This window comes from Euphorbia lathyris, chromosome 2 (genome assembly GCF_963576675.1).
Source record: "Euphorbia lathyris chromosome 2, ddEupLath1.1, whole genome shotgun sequence".
NCBI lineage: Eukaryota > Viridiplantae > Streptophyta > Magnoliopsida > Malpighiales > Euphorbiaceae > Euphorbia > Euphorbia lathyris.
Genome location: NC_088911.1, coordinates 65,329,714 through 65,348,434, shown reverse-complemented (window position 1 = coordinate 65,348,434; position 18,721 = coordinate 65,329,714). Strand labels below are relative to the sequence as shown.

The following is an 18,721-nucleotide window of genomic DNA, read 5'->3' as shown; positions in this document are numbered from 1 at the left end:
ATATATATATATATATATTCTTCCTGTAATCTATATTCTATATATACATTGCCTTCCCATTATCAAGTTGGCCCCTCTATGTATAAATTGAAGTTCCAGGACGGACTTCCTTAAAAAAAAAAATCCAGGATGGGTCTAATTATTTGAAAACTTTATAACCTATTATTCTAAACTAAAAAATATATAAAATATATATATGAGGCTCCAATTTTTTGGGGGCCCTAGGCAGTGGCCTTGGCTGCCTTAAAGGCAAGTCAGCCCTGATTGTCACGAACATACAATTAGCCTAGGATTCATAGCATGTATCAGAGGCAAACAGAATGTAAAAGAGAAAGAAATCTCTTTCAAGGAACCTGTCGACCAATGCGGACATCTTCCTAGGACTTAAAGGATGGAGCCTTGAACAATCCTCAGTGGATACGGAGCTTGAAGGTTCTTCAATGGTGGATGGAAGGAAGGAGAGCATTCTTCAAGGATGGAGGCTAGGATTTTTACACGAAATAAAAGATAATTTACAAATGTTACAAAGTCCTATTTATAGTTGTAGTTCGAGGCCTAAACCTAATCGGATTTGTTTTCTATTGCAGGTGGAGAAGTTGGGGGCAAAACGTGGCATCATGGGGCCGGGAATTAGTCAAAAGACTAATTCCCGAGCTCCAGCTCGGCGTGAGCTGGCCCTTGAGAGCCAGCTCACCGCACTGGCAGTGCCAGCTCACCGAGCTGGCCTATAAAGGCAAGTTCGATGGGCAGCAAATGCCTAACGCACCGAGCGACTGTCGGGGATCCCCGAGACGCAATTTTCGCCCGAAATTGATCTTATTTGACATGCACACGTACATAAACTCCAAATAACGTCAGTCCAAAGGCTAAATTGACCCACCAATCACTAGATTTGAGTAGAAACTCCATTTGGTGCGACCTTTGGTGGATTATTTAGCCACAGTAAATAAATGGTAGTTCACGTATGTGTTGTTTTGGCAATATTTGCCTAAAAACAACCAGAAGACGGCTACAAACTACAAAAGTAAATAAAACATACACTAAAACTAACTAACTAACACACACACATGTATAAAAATGCGAGAATTTCTTGCCTATTGAATGAAAACTAGACAAAACTATCCTAAAAACCATACCTAAAGATATGGGTCGACCCCTATCAGTGTACTCTGTTAGCTTCTTAGAGCTGGTGTTCAATCCAGCAAACAAGAGTTGGCCATTTTGGTGTTGAATTAGAGGGACACCACCAGAATTGCTCATGCAAGTGATGACGAATTGAAAAGCTTTGGTATGCCAGACAACACACTCAGCAAGAGCAGATGTATACTTTTGATGGATATTCAACAGAGCATGATACAGTATACGATTTTGATTGGCCAGAGTATGAACTTGACAAAAAGTGTCATTGTTCTGTTGGAAGATTGTTAAGGCCTTTAGGTCCAGTGTTTCTATTACTGTTCTGTTGATGTTCAGAAGACAGATGGATTCAGCAGTTTGATCAATAGTAGAAGATGAAGTTGTCTCAATAGACTACTGGATCTTATTGAGCTCAGTATTCATCTACTTGAATTCGATGGCAAGACAAGAGGAGAGTTCTTCAGCAGATGGCACTTTTTGAGGCAGAGCCTGAATTTTGGCTTCTAGAAGATCCATATGCTGGATCATCAGGAGTTGGAGTGCCGCCATTCTTTTAGCAAAGACATGATTGTCTTGCTGGGAGACCAGAGCAGCTATAGTGTTGAGGAGTGTTTTGATGTTGTTTAGCTCAGTCAACAGCTGCATTGTCTCAGTCAATGTATTTGACTTGACAGAGAGTGCAGAGGTGGAAGTGGAGGCTTTAGACTTAGCCATATCAGCTACAAGGTCATAGGCAGCTTTCAAAAGCTATTGACCTTCATCTGTAGCATGTGTAAATATGGAGGATGAAGCATGCTGCTGGTTTTCATCTATAGATGGCTGAGGTTGGATGGGTCACTTATAGGCTCAGAGGTGGGTGCCTTATTTTGTTCTGGTGGATTTGATGAGGAAGGTGGAGGAATGATGGAAGATGTATCCAGTCTAGAATCTTGAGTATCAGTGTGCTCAGAAGCTTGCTCAGATGTGATTTGGGGATCTTGAGCAGAGGCTTCAATTTTGAAAGTTTGGCCCTTATTGGCTTCAGTTGTGGCTTGTTCACCAGAATTAGGAATAGAGGCTTGTTTTCCATGTTTGAATTAGGTGCTAGAGGATCTGATGGAGTGAAGTCAGGGAAGGAGAGGTTGAGTGAGTCTGGGTCCACTTCAGAGTCGGAGTCAAAAGCGTTAGGTTCAGCAAAGCTGACTTGAAGCTTTGTGCACTTCTTTTTATACCTCTTTTTGGGCTCAGCTGAAGGTGATTTGGATTTGGGAGAAGTGGCTGGCTCAGAGGGAGGAATGATAGGTGATGGTGGAAGAGTGAGATTTTGTTCAGGAGGTGTGGCTTCAGTAGGAACGAAGGGGGTTCCTCTGCTGAATATCTCACCTTTCTTTTGATGTTGCAGAAAGTGTGAATCTTCTGGAATGGCAACCATTAAGGGAGAGGCAGAGAGTCCCTTAACTGTGATAGTCTTCTTTTTGGGAGAATGTTCATCATCCAGAATCTCGGAACCAACTTTTTTAGAGTTAACTCTACTTGAATAAGTAAAATGAACGTCTCGTTATATGTGCCTTGACACTATCCATAGTCACAAGATTCGTTCAAGGATATAACTGGTGAAGGATCGAATTATACTGGACCTAATACGGAAAGGTCAACGACGGAATCAACTTGTCTTCTTATGGCTCTGGGGGAATGTTTACGGTTCTGCTATTCACAATCCGCGCACTCATTCTGATATACAAAAGGTTGAATGTAATTTTGGAAATTGATTCACACTATGCCATTTTCCCTTTCACATGACACAAGATACATGCCAGACATTTGTTTTTGTGTCGTCTGATTATTTTTCGTGACATTATATTAATTTTATGTCATCTAAAAGCTTAATTGAAAACGCGCTCATTCACTTGTGGCCTTCCGATGACACAATTTTGTCATCCAAAGAAAACGTGCGTTTTTGTTAAAATTTACTTGCTCATCAGATGACACTTGTAATAAATGACTGTCATTGTATGCGGAAAACAACAAAAAATGGCAAATGAAATTTCACTTACGTGGCCAACTAAAACATATACCAAATTTAGGCGCTCAATTGTTTGACTGAAATTTCACAGCTCATATATAAACCCCTCCCTCTCATCCCATACACCATTTTAGGTTTCGCCATTTTCATCCCTCTCATCCCTCTCTATCTTCATGGTTGCTTTCTACATGCAATCACTGGGAGTGAGATCGAAACACGGTATTGGTAAGCCATATGTTTTCGTTCCTGGATGTATTAGAGTTTCATTGTTCCTTAATCTATCTTTTCCTCATCTGATTTACTCTTATGTGTGTGGATTTCAGCAGCTGGAATAATGATCTATTAATTTTTAGACCTTTTGTTGAAAAGGTTAGATCTCTCGCTTAGATACACTGATTTTATTGTATTCATTGGTAGATTCACTAATGAAAAGATTGGGTCTTTATCTTTTTTAACCTAGGGCAATATAGTGCGTGGTGCTGAAAATGTTATGAACTCATCTGATTCTTTTTTATTTTAACATAATATTTGCAGGGATATATAGTAAGAATGCTCAAGTACATGGGAAGGCTGACTGAAGAGATTGTCAATCAGTTCATGCCTTTAGCATATGAGAAGATTTCTTTAACTTATTTAGTATATATTATTGTTATGTTGGTTTGAACTGATTGGTTGCATGTATGATGTTATTGTGGGTGATGCTGAGATAGGTTTACGATATATCTTCCATTATGTATGAAGCATGTTTATGTTTGATGTTCTCTTTAGGAAGCTAGAACTGATTGAGTATGTGCATGAATGTTCATTGAGCCTGGCCACACTCTTATACCTACGAGTTATCATAGGTGTTGAGATGGGTTTACAGTTCTCCATTTCATACTTCTTCAATATCTCCTTGGCATACTTGGTTTGGATAATGAAGATTCCATTTTGCCTTATTTGATTTGAAGTCCTAGAAAGAAGCTAAGTTCTCCCATCATGGACATTTCAAACAGTTTGCATTTGCTGACTAAATTCTCTACAAAATGATTCATCAGTAGAAACAAATATTATGTCATCTACATACACATGTGCCAATAGGGTATCTTTACCCTTCCTCTTAATGAATAAGGTTGTATCGGATTTGCCTTAGACATAATTTCTTGCCAAAAAGAAGCTTGTTAAGTGTTCATACCAAGCAAGTAGTGCTTGTTTCAAACCATACAGAGCCTTTTTAAGTTTATAAATGTGGTTTGAAAATTTTGGATCTTCAAACCTCGGAGGCTAATTTACATAAACCTCCAATGGATCCAGAACCCACTATTTTACCTTTCTTGTTGTCTCCGAAACTTACGTTTCCTCCTCGTTTATGCATAAATGTGATGAATTGAGTTTCATCGCCAGTCATATGCATTTAGCATGCGCTGTCAATATACCACAACTTTGACTTCAGAGCACATCTCAGGCCTACCTACGATATGATTACTTGTTTTTAGGTACCTAAATCTTTTTGGGTCCTTTCTTGTTAGATTTAGCAGGAAAAACATTATGGCAGTCATTATAGTTAATTCTGTGCCGACACACTTTGGTTGTGTGGCCAGATTTCCCACAGAAGTCACACTGGACTTTGAGTTGTGGGATCCATCCATTTCCACTGGAATTGTGATTTCTGAGTGTATTGATGAATATAGCTCTTTTTATTCGGAACTCTTAGTTGGTGCTGAATTGATGTGACGTCCTTCCGGAGACTCTTAGACTCCACTTGGACTTCCGAGACAAACTTGTGCATGATTTTCATATTTTCGTTTTGCCTAGTATTGTCTTGGAGAAGGTGTCAGATGTCACTGAGTTTGACCTCTTCAACCTCATCACATATTCTGGTGAGTACTCTTATTTTCTTGTTACATTTTTTAACAAGAGAGTACACATCACACATAGCATTTACCATTTCATTTCTTATAATGGAAAGAGAAATTACCTCAGTAGTTTGATTATCATCTTCAAAGGCATATGAGGGTACTGGCATTTCAGAAGCACGTTGTTCTTTCTACCTCAGCAGCCATGAAACATATATTTTGTCTCAGCATCTTCAGCTTCGAATGATGATTCATCACTATCACTCCAAGTTGCAACCATAGCTTTCTTTCCATTTCTCTTGTCATTCTTCAGAGTGGGACAACTGGACTTAATGTGACCAGGTTGATAACATTCAAAGCACGTAATGGGCTTTGAAGTATCCTTTTTGAATTTATTGTTGTTATACTCATTCTTAGTCTTGTCATATTTTCGAAAGGGCTTCTTTCCATACTTTTCGTTCTTCTGGAACATCCTCTTCATCTTCCGGGTAAACATAGCCATCTTCTCATCATCAATGGAGCTCTCATCAGTAGAGTCTGCCTTCATGACCAAAGACTTTTACTTCTTGTCTTCTGACTTCTCCTTGCTCTCAAAGCTTTTCATGGAGATCTCATGCGTCAAAAGAGAACCAATAAGCTCATCATATCTATAAGTTGTTAGATCCTGAGCTTCTTCCACAGTAGTCTTCTTTGCTTGCCAACTCTTGGGCAGGCTTCTGAGTATCTTCTTGACTTGCTCTTCTTCTGTGAAGGCCTTTTCGAGTCTTTTGAGCTCGTTGATAATATTGGTGAATCTGGCATTCATCTCAGAGATGCCTTCGCCATCATTCATCTCAAACAGCTCATACAGCCTCATGTGCTAGTTCACCTTTGACTCTTTCACCTTACTCGTGCCTTCATGGGTCACTTCCAGCTTCTTCCAGATTTTTTGTGTCGACTCACGTCCTGAAATCTTATTATATTCTGCAGCATCTAGCGCATAGTGAAGCATATTTATGGCAGAAGCATTATTTTGCAATTTCTTAAGGTCATCTTCTGACCACTTAGCCTCTTCCTTGACAACTTGTTTACCATCCACTGTTTCATATGGAATGAACGAGCCTTTGACTATTGCTAGCCAGGCACTCATATTCGTGGCTTGGATGAAAATTTTCATTCTGTTCTTCTAGAAGGTATAATTTGATCCAAAGAATAGAGATGGTCTGGTGATAGACAAGCCCTCAGGCAAGATCTGAGTTGTTTCATTTCCAGGCAGGAAACAAGTGTGATTGGCAGCCATTGTGGGATCAGCTCAAGATAGTGCTATCTTGTGTATTGAGCTTTAAGGCTCTGATACCACTTGTTGGTCCCTTAGTTATGTGAGAATTAGTTCCAGAAGGGGGGGGGGGGGGGGGGGGTTAATGGAACTATTTAAGTTTTAAAAATTTAGCCAAGTGTGAAACATTTCTCACAGCAGAACAGCACGATTCAGAGTGCAAATATTAAGGTTCAGACGCAACTTTAGTTAATTAGCAACTAAGATTGCTTCTGTCCTTAGTTCGAAAGATGATGCTAAAGGAGACTTCCGAACTTAGCACTTTTAAGATACAAATCTGACTAGTTAATGGTTCTGAATTAAAAGCAAGCTGTTATAAGGAGTAAGAGTTAGAAAATGATACTCATTAGATTTATCCTGGTTCAGCCTCCTGCCTACATCCAGTTCCCGAAATTCCTCTTCCGAGCTTTAATCCACTACTGAGCTCTTTCTGGTAGAGCACAAACTCTTACAATAGTTGTTGAGCAATTACAGAGTACCTTCCTCTATAATCCTACACTCCGAACTATCTAACTTTGTTTTCTAAATACCGAACAAACAGAGCTTCTGAACTAATCTATAGAATCGATAATTTTTGTTCTAAACTAAGAACACTTTGACAGAACTTAAAGAAAAGATTACACAAGAGAGTATGAAGGTGTGTGTAACAGTTCTTGCTTTGCTTTGCTTTGATTTACTTGGAACTTCAAGGAATGATTCACTCAGAGTTTTTGTGCGTTGAAGATCAAGTTCCAATATTGCAAATGAGAGGCCTTTTATAGTTGACACTTGAGGCTGGGATGAATTCGAAATTCATAATAACCGTTGAGAGGGAAAACGTTCGCCTTCAGATTGTCGTTTTCAGTACTCAGAGGCTAGTGCCAACAACCAATGATCTTCTATCCTTTACCATTGGTTTTGTCTGTTGCGCTGTGCTTCAGAGTTGGTCAAAGGCAGACTGCTTGGTCCAATGTGGCTTGATCTTTGTCTTCAGAATTGATCTTATCTTTTAGACAGATCACTAGTTTCTGGATCCTTCTAATTGCTGGGCTGAAGCTTTGATTCACAAGCCTTTGTGAAATGGGCTTGAACTTATTATCAAACACTTCAACAAACACATTAGTATAAATAAATCAATATTTTATTTTAATGTGTTATTAATTATGGAGATTTTAATTTAATTTAATATTTTTATCATAATCAAAATCAATGTGGAAATTGTGTTTCAACATAAAACACAATATAGACAAGAATTAGCTTCTTGAGGTGTATTTTAATGTGTTATTAATTATTGAGATTGTAATTTAATTTAATATTTTTATCATAATCAAAATCAATGTGGAAATTGTGTTTCAACATAAAACACAATATAGACAAGAATTACCTTCTTGAGGTGACATCCTAGAAACATGAAAGGCGGAAGGTGGCGAAATGGAAAGCAATGAGTTGCTTGTGACGGCATTACGAGCAATCTTCCTATATCCTTTCTCTCATATTGTTTGGATTGGTACCATTCTGGATAAGCATGCTTCTTCTAGCAAATGTCTTCAATGTGGTTGCTATTGTGATAGTAAGTGCAAAACCGTTCTTGAGCATTTGAGGATTCTGGTTAGGTGTATATTTATGAACAACTAAAGCAGAACCTTCAGAATGGATTTCTAACCCCATTGCAAGTCGTCATTATACTTCACGACGAACCATAGAATAAGCTTCTTTAACACTTGGCAAAGGAGAAGTAACCATATTCTACTACTGACCTGGTCTAGGTTATAATCGAATCCTGTAGATGTAGACTCTATCTTCGGCAATACGTTTCCTCTACTTTTCAATATCAACATTACAGGTCATCTCAATTGGCCTTCAGTAATCGAGTTCCATGAAGATCTAGTCCAATTCGTTGTAGTATTCAGTAAGAGATTTGCCATTTTGGTTCAATTGAAAGGATTTCTTCACTAATTCATAGGTTTGAGAAGAATTAGAAGCATCCAAATAACTCCTTTTAATTGCATCCCACACTTCCTTGGTTGTCCCAAACTGGACAAAGTGTGACATCAGATTGTCGCTCATTGAATTAATAAGTCATGACTTGACTAATGCGTTTTCAGCCTCCCATTCAAGTTCTTCCAGACAAGCAAATCAGGGAAGAAAACGAAAACTCAGCATGCCGTAGGTAGTCATTTTGTTACTTCTCTTCTATTTATTTACTTTCTCGGGATGTCATGTTCAATACTATCGGTGGCTGGTACATCGATTTTCCTATTAACATATCCCATTTTCTTACTGGTAGAATTGTCATCGTCAGTTTTAGGAGGCATACTGGATGGTGTAGCTAGGATTTTAAAAGGAAAGAGGAAAAATAATTAGGTTAAACCTTGCTCTGATATGCGGATAGGTTATGTCAGAATAGGTTATGCGGCTAGGGTTTTGAAAGTAAAGAGGAAAACGCTATGCAGCTAGATTAAACCTTACTCCAATACCAAGTAGAAAATAATTAGACGGAATACTTTTCTATTAACCTTTGAAGGATATTTATACTGATTATAGAATCATATATATCGTAGAACAATCTTACAGAGGAGACTCATATATGTGGTAAAACAGCTATACAGAACAGACTCCTCTATATGGTAGGACAACTGTACAAGAAACTAAATAGTAGAAGGAACTAAATAAAAATTTTAACAACTAACCGCTCATACATCAACACTCCCTTCAAGTTGTTGTATAGATATTATAAATAATAATAATAAGAAGAAGAAAGAAAATATGGAAAAATTATGACAAGCATAAAATCAACATTGACTATGAAATAGAACGGTAAATAGATTTACATGTTTCAGCAGCTCTTAAAAGATTTGTACATAGTCCAATCCTTCTCCAAGAAAAGATAAAATATAGATGTACATTCATTCTATTTAACAGCAGATCAAATATTAAGGGATTTTACTGTCAAACTCAAGGTTCAACTGCTCAGACCTGCAAGCTCCTCCAACAGCACATGCTCCCAGTCTGAAGAGCCATCACCTAAAGCAGCACGAGATTGATCCCCAGCTTTACTGACAATACGAGATTTCGTCATTCGATCATCCTCAACAATTTGATGGAACTCCTTCACTTCTAATTTGTCTTCACTAGACTCAAAAGGATGACTCTTCGGGTGTGCTTCCACATTTACATCCGAGACTCTGTCCTCTGATCTATCCTGGCAGCTTGGAGATTGTGTTTGTAAACTTGTATACGCGGTTTCAACTCTTGCTGCCTGATGCTCGTCCCTATCCATGGAAGTCAAATTGTCATCACGGCGTTTGAGTATACTGAATCTTGACATTATGGAATCTTCAAAATCATCGGCATTACTGGGTATACTTGGCATAGAAAGAACATCCTGAATGGACATTTCTGACTTTTGGAGAACAGCTTTCTCTTCAAATGCCAATTTTTCAACACACTCAGTGGGAGAACCTTCAGAAGTAAACCAGTTCTCGGAACAGCCTAACATGTCAGCATATGAAGTATTATCGTTGTTAGAGTTGTCAATCCGGAATTTTAAGATGTTAAACCTTGCAGCAACATCATCTTCATGGCTGCTAGCACTTAAGGTTGATGACTGTGGGATGGAAGAATCTGGGAGAGGGCAACCCTTAGCATCTGATTCCAACGTGTTAGCTGCATCTTGACTGAAAGGGACCTCCGACCTTGATAGTTTCTCCATAACCACAGTATTTCCTGGTGAAACAGAGGAGCAGATCTATTAATTAAACAGAACAATCATGAAAATGAAACAGACAAATTTCATTGCACAAACAAAAGCCAGTAGCAATTGGTTAACCAGTAGTAGGCTGGCTGTTGTGATTCTCCATCTCATTCTTCATTCGGTTAAAGCGAGCAATGCAACTAGCTGAACATAATGACGCTTCTGCCTCAAGCCACAGATTCTTATACAAAAGAACTTGTGGATCTGGTTCTTCTTCAGCATCAAAATTCTCAACAAGAGCCTTTTTCAGAGCCTGCAAACCAAAACTCATAACAAAGAAATTCATATTTCTTGTCGCCTTCACTGTAGATAAATTACTTCAAGATTAATTTATCTATAAATAGATTTTAAGGAAAAAAGGTAGAAAGAATACCTGGATCATGCTATCATCCTTCAATATGTCTGTCGCAGATATTGAAGAAACAAAATTTGGCAACTTCTCATCATTCTTACCAGAAACACTGCTATGGTCTTCCTCCTGGACAATATGATACTTAACTGGGGCTTGAACATTAGGTAGATGGATTCCAGATGCCTGAGATCCTTTCCCATTTGGATCCTGAATAATTCCGTAATCAACTTAGAGATAAAACACCAAAGGATTCAAAAAAGCATGTATAACGCCTGCACAATGTGTGTACTATGCTTACTGTAAATAAATGTCACATATTCTCTACCACATGAAAAGGAAAATGAAAATTATGTAATCAGACCATAAAAAAATCATTTTGTTACTATAGTTCTCATAGTTATTAAAGGTGTAAGGCGCACTAGGTTACAAGGGGGTCCTGGAGCCTTGGCGCCGCATGAGCGACACAAGGCGCATTAAAAGAATAAAATTATATAGAATCACCATAAATGATAATATTTAAAATATGAAGAATTGTAATTAAAATCAAAATGTAAAAAATAAGAAATCATGTCAATATTCTTAATAATAAACTCTAACATGCAATAAACCCTATATTCTAAAGTTTATGTATTCAACTAAATAGTAAATTTAAGTTGACTAATAAACCCTATATTGCTGTTGTGTTGTGTACTTCTTTCCCTTTGTTTCGCATATTCATACGAGATGCTACAGCAAAGGTGAATCGGGATCTGTATACCAGATTGGATACGAAAGAAGGGGAAAGAGACATATATAGAATTGCTCGGATGAGAGATAGGAAGACGCGAGATCTCGGAAAAGTTAAATGTGTGAAGGATGTGGACCAGCAAGTCCTAGTTGGAGATAAGAATATCAAGGAACGATGGAGGTCCTATTTTGATGACTTATTTAATGGAGATCGCAGACAAGATGTGGGAGATGTAAGTATCCATCACGATATGATAAATCATGAATGCCTGCGGAGAATTCAAAAAGGTGAAGTCAAAATGGCATTAAGTAAGATGAAGTTGAAGAAAGCAGTAGGACCTGATGGCATCCCTATTGAGATTTGGAGATGTTTGGGAGAAAGAGGAATCGAATGGTTGACGACGTTCTTCAACAAAATTTGGAGAAACAATAAGACGCCATCAGAATGGAGGAAAAGTATCTTAATCCCTTTGTATAAGAACAAAGGCGATGTCCAAGATTGTGCCAACTATCGGGGAATCAAATTAATGAGTCACACTATGAAACTTTGGGAGCGAGTGATCGAACAAAGGCTAAGGAGGACGGTGAAGATCTCGGAAAACCAGTTTGGCTTTATGCCGGGAAGATCAACTATGGAAGCCATCCATCTAATGAGACAATTAATGGAGCACTATCGAAATAAGAAGAAAGACTTGCATATGGTTTTCATTGACTTGGAGAAAGCATATGATAAGGTACCAAGGGAAGTACTTTGGCGGGCCTTGATAAGGAAAGGCATTTCGCGGAAATATATTGACATCATAAAGGACATGTATGAGGGAGCATGCACGAGTGTACGTACTAGTGTTGGGAAGACTGAAGAGTTTCCTATTACGATTGGAGTGCATCAAGGTTCCGCACTAAGCCCATTTCTTTTTGCCATCGTTATGGATGAACTAACAAGTTCACTTCAAGATGGTATACCATGGTGCATGCTGTTTGCAAATGATATTGTGTTGGTTGATGAGACGAAAGAAGGAGTGGAGAGGAAGTTGGAACTATGGAGACAAACTCTAGAATCTAGAGGCTTTAAGTTGAGCCGAAGTAAGACGGAATATTTGGAGTGTAAGTTTAGCGGCCATAGGAGTAGGGAGGCAGGGACAATCACCCTAGATGAGAGAGTTGTTCAGGCCTCGGATTGCTTCCGGTATTTAGGATCTATTATCCAAACGGATGGAGAAGTAGATGGAGATGTTGCTCATAGGATTAAAGTTGGTTGGTCGAAGTGGAAGAGTGCTACGGGTTTCCTTTGTGACCCCGGCATGCCTAATAGATTGAAGGGGAAATTCTACCGGACGACAATTAGACCAGCATTGTTATATGGTACGGAGTATTGGGCAGTGAAACACTGCCACATCCATAAGATGTCGGTGGCGGAGATGCGTATGTTGAGATGGATGTGTGGTCATACGAGAAAGAATCGGGTGAGTAATGAAATAATTAGGACAAAAGTAGGGGTCACATCTATTGAGAATAAAATGAGAGAAAACCGACTAAGGTGGTTTGGCCATGTGAGACGTAGAGCGCTTGATGCGCCGGTTAGGAGAACCGAAGAGTGGCAAAGGGATGTAGTGGTGAGGGGTAGGGGAAGACCTAAGCAAACTTGGAGGAGGGTGATCGAGAGTGATATGAGTTTAATGGGAATTGAGGAAAATATGGTAGTGGATAGGACGGAGTGGAGGGAGCGAATTTGTGTTGCTGACACGACTTGATTTCACGGTTTTATATGATGGTTCATGTTAGCCGACCCCGAATCATTTCGGGACTAAGGCTTTGTTGTTGTTGTTGTTGTATTGTTCCGTTTGAAGAGGGCGAGCCTTGGTGCAACGGTAAACGTTGTTGTCGTGTGACCAAGAGGTCACGGGTTCGAGTCTTAGGAGCGGCCTCTTGCCAAATAAATTGGCAGGGGAACGCTTGCCCCTAGTACACCCTTGTGGTGGGACCCCTCCCCGGACCCTCGCCTAGCGGGGACGCGTAGTGCAACCGGGCCGCCCTTTATTGTTCCGTTTGAAAGTCTGTTTCCTTTCCTTTTGTTTTTGTTTATTTTGGGACACTAGATGTATGTGTCTAATCCAACAATGGAGATTGAACATGTGGGTAATCAATATAAAACCCTAAAAAGATAACCTGTGACACAAAAGGCGCGCCTTGTGTTGCCAAAGCAACATCGTTCGCCTTAGGGGGTGCTAAGGCGCACAACCTTGAGCCTTGTGCCATGGCGTCGCCATTAACTATGATAGTTCTAATACAACTTTAAGTCTTTACCCCACACATCAAGGATAAACTCATCTTGAACAGTGGATTTCGAATTTTACATTTCTAAGGCTCCCTCTCATTTCAAAGGGTCAAACTATTTTTCTGTTAGCTTCGTTTGTACTCATTAATCCTATGCTTGCTTTTGTTACTATATTTCCATCATGTGTTATGATACAATATGCTAAAGAATAGAAAAGTATCACATTGTAAATCAAGGAGCCTGTAACTTTTCCTCTATGAAAGGGAAAGTAACATTTTGACTGTCTAAACCTTTTGAAAGTTTTCTGTTTCTCTAGTTGAGCGTCTAAACAATAAACTAAACTTACAATCAAGAGCATTCTTTTTCTTCAAAAAGGAATGTGTTTCAATTGAAAACAAATAAAGAAAAAAATACTTGGAATCTATGTTAATATTCTTTAAAAGGATTATGTATTCTTCAATTGACACACCCACACTCCTTCTCCTGCCCTTTACCCAATCTCTTCTTTTATTGTCATGTACTTTTATAGAAGTGAACTTTCTTTGGTAGATTTGAAAAATAGATAATGATTTACAACAAAGACTCATAAGCTTCATCAACTTTTCTTAATAACCTATAACTCTATTTACTACTACTATCAATAAAGTCCATTGGTATATTGCAGCTCCAGCAGCCCTATTTCTGCTGAACTGTCTGTCCACACCCTGTTTCTGGACTGTTCAGAGAAGAATCAGATTAAGACATAGATGGCTGAGCAGGGTGGCAATGGACTCTCTGTAACTAAGTGCATAAGGAGCCTTAGTTTTCAGTTTAATCTGAGAGTAAACCAGGCAAGCCACACATGTTGCGACATGGTGGATTTAGTAAGCCTTGCCAAAACAGCTCCGAAACAAGCAAAGGATGGAAGAAAATTTTAACTTGTACTCACTTAATATACAGGCTCATCTAAATAACTAACCATGAAAATGTGGAGACAAATAAAACTACTTTTATATGAAAACACTTAAGGTCATCAGAAAGTATAAAAATAAATAATTGCACCTTTCTCCCTATGATGTGTTAAGTTGAAAACAAAAAGGTCTAGGAACTGGAAAAAAAAAATTCAGATATTGTTAGCATTAATGGTTTTGTTTCACAACACATAACACATCCCTGTTCACCAAAGAAGAAAGCCTCGGCAGGGAAACAGCATAACGAGATGGCTTTGAATAAATGAAAATTTACCTCCTGATGCTTAGATGAATGTCCAAGGACTTGAGAAGTAACTCTTTCAGATCTCTCCACAGTTTTATAAATACACAAATCAAGATTATGGATCACATCTTTGAGAGCCTCATAATCATCTTTTTTCAGTTCACATGCATCATTTGATAAATGAAATACAAGCAATTCTGACAAGTTCTGCATGGTATCAATCAGGGTGCTGACATACATCTTTTGTGTTGATTCTCCCCCATGTGATTCAATGAACTTGGATGGAGCATAATCCGTAGAGGGTGGTGAACATAATACATGTTCTATAGCATGGAATGGCACTTGAGATGAAAAGTCATCAGGATCATTGACATTCATTCCAAGATTAGTAACCCTAATCCTCTCTGCACATCTTTCCTCAGGAGTCCATTTATCACCTTCACAGCTCTGTCGCTCATTGTGAGGGAGTTTACTATCAGGATCATAAAACAATTTCTTAGAAAGGGAATTATCAGCAATTTTAACACCAGTAAAACAGATAGGTTTTGTATAACAGGGTCCAGCTTTGGCAGCATCGCCAATTCCTTCTCTAAGTAGCATATTATCATCTTTAAGTGTCTTTAAAGAAGGAGATAAACAACTTCCCCCGCTCCAACTTTCCTGCCGCATCAACTTTTTACTTGTTTTCTCAGGAGATATATTTTCAGCACCACTTCCGCTAAGATTGGAAATTGGATGAGCTTGAAGGTTTGGACCACTGCAAGCTCCTACTTTCTTAATACTTTGTGGATTGAAAGACTCAGAAATTTCACACTTAGAAAAATGAGAAACAGGAGCACCTCTCCAGCATGGTGAGTCCACAGCAGGATTGTAATGATCAACGTTTTCTGAGTAGTTTTTTACAGAATTGATCCCTTCATTTTTATCACCAGCTATACTGGAGTTATCTGGACTTCCATGGGGAACTTGGATTCTAGATTTTTTCCCATAAACTTGATCCAAAGAATCCATGGGAAGAGTCTCATTTCTTGAAAGTTCTTTATTTTTTGCTAAGCAGAATCCTGGAATGGCCTGCTCATTTTGCTCATGCCGGAAGCTGGCCTGGCTAGCATCACAGCAAACACTGCCCTTGGAGCTCATAGATGGATCTGGCTCCAGAAAAACTGAAAGACCATTGCTAGCAGACACTCTATGATCTCCATTACTGGAAATGTTGAGATTGGAGCTTATACATGGATGTGGCTCCATGACAAAACAGGTACTATTGCTAGTAAAAGCTTTATTATCTCCGTCACTGGTACCATTTATGTTTCTAAACAAACTCGTATCTTGTGCTAGTGGTCCAATGAAAATTGCAGGGGAAGAATTTATGACTGATGATATATCACTTGGAGTAGCATCATGCTTTCTCAAGCATTGTTCATATGAAGCACCATATTGCATCTGATGGCTCCAAGAATTGACAGGTTTAAGGGACTCTACTGGAGGGCAAGTTTCTGGAACTAGTAGAGTAGATACTGGGCTTGTAGATGTTGGACAAACAGATGATACAAACTTGGGAATTTCACCTAGAAGACTTTTGTAATCTCTCTGTCCCCTGAACCCAGACTCAGTATCCTTTTCCATAACAGAAGCATCAATGCTATGAGAAGCTTCTTCAAAGTCAGCCATTCCCTCAGATGCATACAACCCTGCAAATAGTATTGACAAAGAAAATACCAACAAAAAAGTAATTCTCCTGAATAAGGGAAAAAGTCAAGCAACATCTCAGAACATTAGGCAATCCCAACTCCCCAAAGTTACAGATTGAGAAGGAAAAAGAGTTTATCAGGTAGCAGTTGATTAAATTTTGCATCTTGTCACTATTAAAAATGATTCTCAAGAATATATAGACTAAAGAGAATTTATACATGTCTTGCCATAAGATACAGCTCCTGCTCAGCAAGAACATACTTAGCTTAGAGTGAATTAATCAAAGAGGATGACTGGAAGAATGATTGAACAACATTAGAAATTCAACACAAAAAGTAAAACAAAATCACATATCCCCCTTTGAACTTTTGACTTCATATTTATAACCATGTGATTACAATTCTGTTGACTAACCAAGAAAACTCTAGGACTTTGTAACATTACCTTCAATCACAATTAAATGTTAAATATAGAAATAATATACATCTCCAAAATGAAAACTTCACTCCATTTCAGATCCCTGAATATATATGCTGACAAGAATTAACTAGAACTTGAATCTACATATCATATGAGTAGCAAGGAACTTGCATAACTATAAAGTAATAGCCCTATAGCTAAAATTTCAATTCTTCTTTCATAGTTCTCTCGTGGTTCCTTTTTATGCCTGTCTAACTAAGTACCTAAACTCTTGTGTTGTGCCTTTGTTGGCCGTTTCCAATGTTGGAAAATATTAAATTAGGATGCCGTAAGTAAAACAATAGGAAGCTAAAGTAGTTCCTAATCAAAAGAAAAAATCTAGAATAACCCCACAAATAAAAAACTTACAGTCAATTAGTGTCAAATACAGAAAAACTCCCGAACATGCATTCATTACAATACATAAATGCAATTATGCAAACAACAGGCGATGAGTGTGCAAGACCTAAATGGATCACTAGAAGCAATCACATAGAATAAATAAATAAAAAAGAACCTTATATATTGCCTATAAGAAAGAAACATAATCATCTATTAAAAGATTAACATCATTAAAAGCTTCACGATTTAGCAAGAAAAAGGAACACAAGGAAGGATTTAGTTTCTAAAGCGTGAGTGTTAAAATATAGCAAACTGAAACTTCTAATTCGGACTCTCAATAATAAAAATATCAACAAGGAAAAATACCTTGATTAAAATAATTCTCCTTGGAGTAGAAACTCTCATCAAGTTGTGAAGGTCGAGCTTGCTGCCAATCTGTGAGCCCCTCCCACAAGCCAGACCAGTGGGCCGAATGCTCCAGTCCCGAAAAACTTTGAGTATAATCCTCATGCACAGAATTATTGGTTGTAGGAACTTTAGATGTAGACAATAGATCATAACCAGAATTACGTGGGATGTCCAAGGGGCTACAATTGCCAATTGCATTTGAAACATAGGAAGGGTAATAGGGTTTAGCTTCGAGAAGGTTGTATGAATTCTGCCCATATAAATCAGTGTCAGTTGAGGCTGAAACAAGAGGGTTCAAAGGAGACACATGTTCAATGGAGGAAGAATATCTATATGCGTTTGAAGAAGGCACTGAATCAAATTCCATCTTTGTGCTGGAAAAGCAATCAGGCCTGGAATTAGGAGGCTGAGGGCCAAGCCAATTATGCAACAAGTGATTGAAGGTAAGACCATAAGTTGTTTCAGTCAAATCAACAAGCGAGTTAGAACCCGATTTTGGTATAGACCGATCGACTGTAAAAGGAGGAGCTAAAGCCGATAAATTAGAAGAGGAAGAAGGTGAAGACCCACCATAACCATTAGAACCGTGACCCATCATCATCATCTCATCAATTGGAACTAACAGCACATAGCCCAGAGACAATCATATCAAATTCAACATAATTAAAATAAAAAGAAAATTAAAAACAATATTAGAAAAATGAAAATGACCAAGCGGAATTCAGTGCATACATGAGAACCAAATACAGAAAATAATCCAAAGCATGGAACAGGAAAACGAAAAGAGAGAAAAACAAAAAATAAAGAAGGGGAAGTTACCTTAAGGAGTGTAATGCGAAGGAATTGAGGAAAGACAAAGCAGAGTCGTATCTCTCTTCAACTTCAGATGAAGGGCCCAAGGGGAAGTCGTATCTCTCTCTATATTTCGTCATTTTTACGTTGAATGGCACCAAAGATTTTTTTTTTTTTTTTAACTCTAAAAATCAATTATCAAACCCGATTTGATTTTTTTTTTTTTTTTTTTTTTTTTTTTGACAAATGAAAGAAGTCTTATTAAGAATCAGAAGCAAGAGCAGAACATACACATGGGGGAGGCTCTGAAAGCCAGACCTTCCTAACAGTGACACTTGTAATTGCACGAGCTAAAGAATAAGCAGCACAATTAGCTGTTTTACGAATAAATGAAATAGACACATTAGCAATTTCGTTGATTAGGTGTTTGCAGTCTTCAATTATGAGGTCGATAGTCGA

General features: G+C 38.3%; 1 protein-coding gene across 2 annotated transcripts; it reads right to left on the bottom strand.

Annotated features, from left to right (window-relative positions):
• Positions 1-9,057: 9,057 nt before the first annotated feature.
• LOC136218494 (uncharacterized) lies at positions 9,058-18,416 on the bottom strand. 2 transcript variants are annotated; one of them, XM_066005390.1, is made up of 6 exons: positions 18,290-18,416; positions 17,429-18,088; positions 14,600-16,260; positions 10,396-10,581; positions 10,098-10,275; positions 9,058-9,994 (listed from the first exon to the last, which is right to left on the bottom strand). In XM_066005390.1, the coding sequence occupies exons 2-6, from the start codon at positions 18,072-18,074 to the stop codon at positions 9,231-9,233; spliced, it is 3,435 nt and encodes a 1,144-aa protein (XP_065861462.1). In that variant the 5' UTR covers positions 18,075-18,088; positions 18,290-18,416; the 3' UTR covers positions 9,058-9,230. The 2 variants fall into 2 exon arrangements, with proteins under 2 accessions (XP_065861462.1, XP_065861461.1); XM_066005389.1 differs by lacking the exon at positions 18,290-18,416 and adding an exon at positions 18,203-18,263.
• Positions 18,417-18,721: the final 305 nt, after the last annotated feature.

Coding starts and splice junctions, on each gene's coding strand:
- LOC136218494 (XM_066005389.1), bottom strand. CDS start 18,236: ATGCTTTGGATTATTTTCTGTATTTGGTTCTCAT. Junction 16,261..17,428: donor GGAGAATTATTTTAATCAAG/GTATTTTTCCTT, acceptor TACTATTTGCAG/GGTTGTATGCATCTGAGGGA. Junction 10,582..14,599: donor ATTCATCTAAGCATCAGGAG/GTAAATTTTCAT, acceptor GGAATTATTCAG/GATCCAAATGGGAAAGGATC.